The sequence below is a fragment of the Salvelinus sp. IW2-2015 genome, unplaced genomic scaffold (assembly GCF_002910315.2).
Source record: "Salvelinus sp. IW2-2015 unplaced genomic scaffold, ASM291031v2 Un_scaffold5047, whole genome shotgun sequence".
Classification (NCBI taxonomy): domain Eukaryota; kingdom Metazoa; phylum Chordata; class Actinopteri; order Salmoniformes; family Salmonidae; genus Salvelinus; species Salvelinus sp. IW2-2015.
This window is the reverse complement of record NW_019946314.1, coordinates 23,865-32,366: the sequence shown is the minus strand read 5'-3', so window position 1 is coordinate 32,366 and position 8,502 is coordinate 23,865. Positions and strand designations below refer to the sequence as shown.

General features: G+C 38.5%; 1 protein-coding gene across 1 annotated transcript; it reads right to left on the bottom strand.

The window, feature by feature from the left end:
• Nucleotides 1-4,432: 4,432 nt before the first annotated feature.
• LOC112077917 (sialic acid-binding Ig-like lectin 13) lies at nt 4,433-7,358 on the bottom strand. Its single transcript, XM_024144318.2, has 6 exons — nt 6,849-7,358; nt 6,416-6,721; nt 6,013-6,279; nt 5,478-5,571; nt 5,310-5,370; nt 4,433-5,149 (listed from the first exon to the last, which is right to left on the bottom strand). The coding sequence occupies exons 1-6, from the start codon at nt 7,192-7,194 to the stop codon at nt 5,075-5,077; spliced, it is 1,149 nt and encodes a 382-aa protein (XP_024000086.1). The 5' UTR covers nt 7,195-7,358; the 3' UTR covers nt 4,433-5,074.
• Nucleotides 7,359-8,502: the final 1,144 nt, after the last annotated feature.

Genomic DNA, 8,502 nt, shown 5'->3' with positions numbered 1-8,502 from the left:
GAAACGTTGGTGTTTTACCCAATAAATGACTGGGAGTTTATATAGATAGAGTGTGCAACTCTCTTTGTTTTTATAGCTTACAGTGTATTCACCGTTAGTAAGCACCTCTACAATAAGTCACTTTCTCTGGGTGTGCTCCAGCTCATGCTTTTTATATGACCTGAACATAACAAATAAAAAATTAACATGTAAAGATATTAAAGTATTTTCTTTATAGAGTACTAACTTTAATGTCCCATCTACAACAAAATCCATAAATACATGTAATTTTGTCCTTTAAACATGTTATTGAAATACTGTAGAATTCCATTCATTCTTATGGAGGACTGCTTCTTCTGGGGAGTACCATATATAGAGACCGGTGGATTTAAAGTCTCTCATTGGCCGTTACATAGCATCAGCGATCCAGGGTTTATACACATCACTGTTACAGTCTCTCCCAATAATAATAATATGAACTTATTTCTACGTACAGGTGATTTTTCAATTGGTTGGTATGTTGTCAAGGAGTGAGGTGACATGTGTTTCTGAGCAGAGGACCACTAGTTTGAGCCCGGTATGGTGACAGGGACAGTGGTGGAAGCTATACTGTTAGCTGCACACTGACGTCGGTTTCACATACTGTACAGTGACATGAAACAGTATTTACCCCCTTTCCGGTTCTGTATTTTTGCTTTTTTTTTATACTGAATGTTATCAGATCTTCAACCAGAACCTCTATTAGATCAAGGAAACATGAGTTACCAAAAAACAAACAAATAGTTATAGTTATTAATTTATATCATTAACAAAGTTATGCATCAACCAATTCCACTGTGTGAAAAAGTAATTGCCCCCTTACTCTCAATAACTGGTTGTGCCACCATTTCTAAACACTCAATTATCATGAAAATTTATTTAAAAAAAAAAGATTTAGAATAAAGATTTAGAATGGCCTATTCAAAGTCCAGACCTAATCCAAACTGAGATATTGTTGCAGGACTTGAAATGTGCAGTTCATGATTGAAAACCCACAAATGTCGCTGAGTTAAATCAGTTCGCATGGGAAAGTGGGCCAAAATTCCTCCACAGCAACGTGAGAGACTGATCAACAACTACAGGAAGTGTTTGGTTGGAGTCATTTCAGCTGAAGGAGGCACAACCAGGTATTTAGTATAAAGGGGGCAATTACTGTTTCACACAGGGGCATTGGGTGTTGCATAACTTTGTTTATGAAATAAATGAAATAAGAATGTAATTGTTGTGTTATTTGTTCACTCAGGTTCCATTTATCTAATATCAGCTTTTGATTGAATATCTGATAACATTCAGTATCAAAAATATGCTAAAACTTTTTCACAGAAGTTTAAATATAGTCTATGAAGTTACACAAATCAGGAATTAACTGTACACTTTTCTACACAGTTATATAGCACATCCCATAAAATATAATGACTTGTGGTTATTCCTTTATGTCTGATTCATAACTAGTTGTTGTTGTGTGGAAGACTCACCTGACATAAAGAGYKCAATGAGAAAAAACATGTTCTCAGGACAAGCCATGTGAGAACTCACACACTACTGATCACCTGAAACAGTACAAACATACACTTACTGGTAGAGTAGCTTAACTCACACAACACATTGCATTGAACCATCTCCATATCAAATACACTATGTCCTTCAGTTGTGAAGATAATACATGAACAAACAGCAGTACTTTAGAACATATTAAATCTCTTTACTCATAATTAATTTCCTTTAAATTATTTTGAACATTCAAATTAACAGAAGATATAGCGAAGAAGTCGATACTTGCCTTAGACGATAATGTAAACTGTCTACAGCAGAGACTGTCACACCCATAGTGAGGTCTGACAAAGTAATGTACTGAAATTCATGTGACTCATCTCACATCTCATCAGTGACGTACTTCCTAATAACTGTATGAGAAATGATTTTTAAAGAATACTACAGTATTTATTTAACAGGATGTTGAATAGTCTATGTGCTGGGTTTAATTATCAGTTGTGAAAACAKTGTATTCAAATATAAGTTCTAAGAACACGGTCATTTTCTAKTGAACCTTCTACTCCAGAACAATTAGTTTCAGTCACTTGAAACATTGCAGAGGTGGCCTTAGTCATGTTTCACCAGTTTCAAATGAAATGGAGCCCAGCTGRCCACTYACTGATTCTTAACACATRGTGTGGGTCAGCCACTGACTCAACAGCTTTTTGTGGCCTATACATTTCATTACTGCCCGAAATGGACACGTATACACAATATATTTTCATTGTGGGATAATAATATTCATTGCAGTTAATGTATGTGTGGGGGTGGGGGGTAAATAAACCTTTTATGGGGAAGGGGACCCCTTAACAGCATTTTGTTACAGGCCCCCAAATAATCAAGTCCACCCTTGATACAACAACGGAAACTTTAAGCAATATAACCATCTCCCTCTCCTCTATCTCCCAGGATTTAAAAAAATGTAGCTAAATCATGAACAAAAATCAGAGGGAGGTGTTTAGTCCCAGGGTCCTTAGTGATGAGCTTTGAGGGCACTACGATGTTGAACGCTGAGCTGTAGTCAATGAACAGCATTCTCACGTAGGTGTTCCTGTTGTCCAAGTGGGAAAGGGCATTTTTGAGTGCAATAGAGATTGCATCATCTGTGGATCTGTTGGTGCGGTTTGCAAATTGGAGTGGATCTAGGGTTTCTGGGATGATGGTGTCGATGTGAGCCACGACCAGCCTGGCTACAGACATGAGTACTACAGGTTGGTAGTCATTTAGGCAGGTTACCTTGGTGTTCTTGGGCACAGGGACTATGGTGGTCTGCTTGAAACATGTAGGTTTCCGTTTCCATCGGTGACGTCACTCGCTCTGAGACCTTGAAGTAGTTGTTCCCCTTGCTCTGCAAGGGCCGTGGCTTTTGTGGAGCGATGGGTAACGATGTTTCGTGGGAGGCAGTTGTTGATGTGTGCAGAGGGTCCTTGGTTCAAGCCCAGGTAGGGGCGAGGAGAGAGACGGAAGTGAAATTGTTACATTAGAATCAGTCTTTCTGGGTAAGTCTAGAAGAGCTTTGAACACCCGGAATGTACAATATTTGCACATTATTCTTTTCAAAATTCTTCAAGCTCTATCAAATTGGTTGTTGGTCATTGCTAGATAGCCATTTTTAAGTCTTGCCATAGATTTTCAAGCCAATCAAAACTGTAACTTGGACAATTAGGAACATTCAATATTGTCATAGTAAGCAACTCTGGTGTATATTTGGCTTTTTGTTTTAGGTTATTGTCCTGCTGAAAAGTGAATTTGCGTCACAGTGTCTTTTGAAAATCAGACTGAACCAGGTTTTTCTCTAGAGTTTGCCTGTGCTTAGCTCTATTCCATCTAAAACACTTGGTGACAAGCATACCCATAGCATATTGCAGCCATCACCATGCTTGAAAATATGAAGAGTGTACTCAGTGATATGTTGTGTTGGACAGTGAATTTCTTGGCCAAATGTTTTGCAGATTTCCTTTAGTGCCTTATTGCAAACAGAATGCGTGTTTTGTAATATTTTTATTCTGTACATTTTTCCTTGTTTTCACTTTGTCATTTAGGTTAGTATTGTGGGGTAAGTACAATGTTGTTGATCTATCCTCAGTTTCTCCTATCACAGCCATTAAACTCTGTAACGGTTTTAAAGTCACCATTGGCCTCATGGTGAAATCAGTGGAGGCTGCTGAGAGGAAGACAACTCATAATAATGTCTGGAACGGAGAAAATGGAATGGAATCAAACACATGGAAACCTTGTTGGATGTATTTCATACCATTCCACCTATTCTGCTCCAGCCATTACCTTGAGTATGTTCTCCCCAATTAAGGTACCACCAACCTCCTGTGGGTGAAATCCCTGAGCGGTTTCCTTCCTCTCCGGCGACTGATTTAGGAAGGACGCCTGTACCTTTGTAGTGATTGGGTGTATTGAAAAACCATCCAAACTGTAATTAATATCTTCGCCATGCTCTTTTTACCCATCTACCAACAGGTGCCCTTCTTTGTGAGTCATTGGAAAAGCTCCCAGTCTTTGTGGTTTAATCTGTTTGAAATTCGCTGCTTGACTGAGGGACCTTACAGATAATTGTATGTGTGGGGTACAGAGATGAGGTAGTCATTCAAAAATCATGTTAAACACTAGTATTGCACACAGAGTGATTCCATGCAACTCATGTGACCTGTTAAGCAAACCTTTACTCCTGAACTTATTTAGGCATGCCATAGAAAAGGTGTTGAACACCAATTGACACAGGATATTTCAGCTTTTTTTTTTTTTTTTACATGTCTAAAAACAGAATTCCACATTATGGTGAGTTGTTTGTAGGCTCGTAACACAAAATCTCAATTTAATCCAGATAGGTAAAATGTTGGACCAATAAGACCAAAATATTTAATGGAAATTTAATGTAAAGGTTTTTATTACAGTGTAATTAATAAACAACCTTAAATTCAGCCTCAATTGTTTCTTTGATTTAACACTCAACATAAAAACTGACACGATAAATTCGAAATAGTCATAAACTGAAAATATATTACATTGTTATTCTGGTAACTGCACAAAAGATGAAGAGAAACAGTGACTAGTAGATGTTAACACCATTCTGCCATCATGTAGACTTACTTCACCAACTTCCTGTCTTGTATCAGACCACTGTCTCTCCAACTAACTGTGTCTTCTCTCCTCAGTCATCATTGACTTTATATGGTCTTAAACTGCCTTCAGTAGGCTAGTTGAACTCAGCAGTTCCTCTATACTGGAACCCATTAAACAGATGCTCTGTGAACTCAACACTCAAAATAAATGGTCTAAAATAAAGAGTAGCCTACATCATCGTATCACCACTATAGTAACAGTTAAACACTTTTCATTCCAGCAAATTGCACAAATATACAGATAATCAAAGAGCACACAATTACAAATGTAACAAAAGTATTAATAGAAAACTAATACACAATGACAATACTGTACATAAAAACACTTAATACCCATTGACTAAATACTTAAAAAGCACCTCTTTTATTGACTTGTGCTTAAAGACCATCTAGGTTAAGTGGTGGTTCCTGGTTCCCTCTACCGACCCGGCCTGGTTAGAGCACACTGTCCCAGCCGGGGAGTTCTGTGGAGAGAACACAGAGAAAGGAACAGTTGTCAGGACCGACACTTCAGAAGAATAATGACTTCATAGTTACCGTTGGTTACACAACACAGTATTCATTCAATTCTTCCTTAAATACACATTCTAGATGGGTTTTAAAAGTTTATTCTAACATTCCCACCTGTCCCTGTGAAAGGTCTGTCATGTCAAACCCACTGGGGAGTCTAGATGTTCTCCTCCTCCTGGAAGGCAAGAATAAAGGTATTTTGACAACATTTAGGTTTTCATATACAAAAGCACAATCAGCATGATAAATATGTTTGCATTGAGGCTGGGAATATCTTTTTACCATGCAAAGAATACGATCAGGCTGAAAAGGAAAATGAACCCCAAAGTTTTTCCTACAATCTCAAAAAACTTTGGGGTAACAGGCTCTTCTTGCCCTGTAAATAAAACACATTGTCTAACATTACAATTTACACACACTGTAGATGTACAGATGTAAGATCTTAATTTAGCCAGTATTGTTGCAGCAAAATAATCCTCCAGCAAAAGGATTTGAAGGATTTCCTCCGTAATGTTGTTCCATTGGTGGTGAGGCTAGTAGCTGGACAAAATAAGGATACATGAAAGGTGTAATACTATTAATATAACTACGTTTTATGTCCAGATTTTTGGTGAATATATGCAAATCACAAAGCTTATCTGTGATTCCCTCAATGCAATAAACTTCTAAGCAACAAAATAGTGATCAAATTAAGATCCTACAACCGTATCATACCTAGATACATATAGCAGGCATGTAGAAGTATATCTCTTCTACATCTATCTATATCTATATTATTCTTAATGTTGTGTGGTATTGAATGTGCCAATGCTTCTACCTTTAATAGCCAGCTGCACTTCCCTTGACTTCCCACAGCCGTGACTATTTCTTGCTTCACAGTAGTACAGTCCTCCATCACCAACAGTCACATTGAGGGAGTAACTCTGTCCAGATGCAACCTGTGTTGGTTTACCCCCACATATCTGGAACCAGGTGAAGTTTGTCACAGGAGGGTTGGCTGTACTGCTGCAGGTCAGATTAACACAGCTGCCCACTAATACTGGATCAGCTGGACTGATGGAGGCCGAGGTGTCCTTAGGAGAGACTGAGGGAGAGGGGTTCATTTACAATGTATCTGGATATGGTATATTGAATAGTTTCATCAAAACCACTCTATTACAATCAAAAGTGAAAACATGGTAGAATTATCTATTCTACAGGAACCGGTGACGAAATCTTACATGAAACGTGAAGCATCATGGTATGTTCAGCTGTCTTGTTGCTTGCCCCTACTGGGTAGACTGCAGTACAAGTGATGTTCTGCTCATGATGAAGGTATGACGGAGTGAAGGTCACCGTGGAGTGAACTGATTTGGTTTGGTCTGGATTCTCCTGCAGTTGGTTCTCAGTTGTGAACTGTGTTGGGAGAGTCCATGTCAGTTCAGGGGGGTGTTCAGGACAGGGAGCGACAGCAGAGCAGTTCAAGCTGACAGGGGTACCTTCCTTCACATCACCTGAGACAGTAAGGATGGGACTGGAAGGAAAATCTGTAATACATTGTAGATAAAGATATTTTACACTAATAGTTAAACTGTCCACTTGTTCTACTCTTATCTTTTATGCAAGGAATCTAAACTGGAAAAATAGTTGGTTAAAAGATAAATTGTCTCTTACCCCTGACAACTATATCAACATACTTATCAGGATCTGTTCCACGGAATAGTTGACTCTCAATCCTGAAGAAGTATTTATTAGTGTAACTGGTGGTTACATTGAAGAAGACTGTGGTGCAGTTCTTCTGGGACATGTTTCCAGTTATCTTCCCTTGATATCTGTTGACCGTCTCACTACTGTTAAATATCACATTGTCCGGACGCCCACCAAAGTCTGGGTTTTCTTTAATCCACACTCCAGAGGTTCGTATTGTGCTGTTAAATGTATACTTATTTTGGTCAGGAATATCAAATGAACATGGGATTTGCACACAGGAGCCAGTCTGTACATCCAGTCTATCTGGCATTGTGTCGATCAAATCTCGTTGACCAAAGCAGGCCAGAACACCTGCAACATAAAAGACAACATCAGGGAGGTTCTGATATATTTTCAGTTCAGTCCAATGATATGTATTAACCCTAGATGACTGACAGGGGACGCTGTTTGGAGGCAACTGCACAGCAATCTTGTTACTCCTACATTGTAAAAAAGATTTTGCAAGCTATGAAAAATGCATTTTTTTATGTTTACATTCGTTTTTGACAAATATATTCTATTACAGACACCTTAATTCTAACTTTTAAATTATATTTTGTGATCTGCAACACTTCCTTCAACAGAGAGACACTAGCCTTGCTCCAGCCAATAACCGCATGTTGCATCTCACTGAACTGGTATTATCCAATAACTACTTCATCTTTGAGTCAGAGTTTTTCCTTCAAATTCGGGGTGTAGCCATGGGCTCCCCCTTTGACCCCAACTATGTGAACCTGTATGTGGAACAATTTGAGGAACCACTCATTTACAAACAGTGACACACCCCTACTATCTAAAATCTCTCATGGAAGAGATACATAGATTGATCTTTGCTCTGGAGAAGATCAGCAGGAACTAAATGAATTCAAACTCTGCTAAACGAGAGTCTAAATCAGCAGAATGATAAATAAACTACCTGGACTTATGGATCATCAAAGAGAATGATGCATTACATACAGACTTGATACAAAGCCAACAGACCTCATACACTGCTAGGTGGATAGTATGCCCCTTCCCTCAGGAATGTCTACCATATAGCCAGTTATAGGGTTAAAGAATTGTGCCAACATCAGAATTTGACAGCAATGCAGAATAGAAAAAACAATTAAATCAGAGGCTACAAGGAAAAAGTTTGATGCTGCAACGATGAAAATATCTCAAAAACCAAGAGAATTGCTAAAACTAACCAAAGAAGAAAACAAGTCTTTGCACTATACACCAAGTGTTCAGAGAAAAAAAGCAATCCTGAAAAGCACTGGCATATTCTGCAATCAGACAACAATTGCACACCTCTCAGAACCCCACTGGTGGTCATATAGATGTTAAATATTGGGGAATTAGTAGAATCTGACCTGCCCTGAGCCCACTCAGACACTCTTGACACCCTTCAAATGGAACTAAATGTGGCTCATGTCACAGTGAATAGCACTACAAAAACATCCTTCTTCAGACACCCACTACAGGTGGAAAAATCCCTGTTAGGGGTATCATCTCTTGCAGATAAAGTAGATCTATCTCATCACATGTTCATGTGGAAAACCACGTAGGCAAACGAAAAGACAATTAAAACAATGCAGAG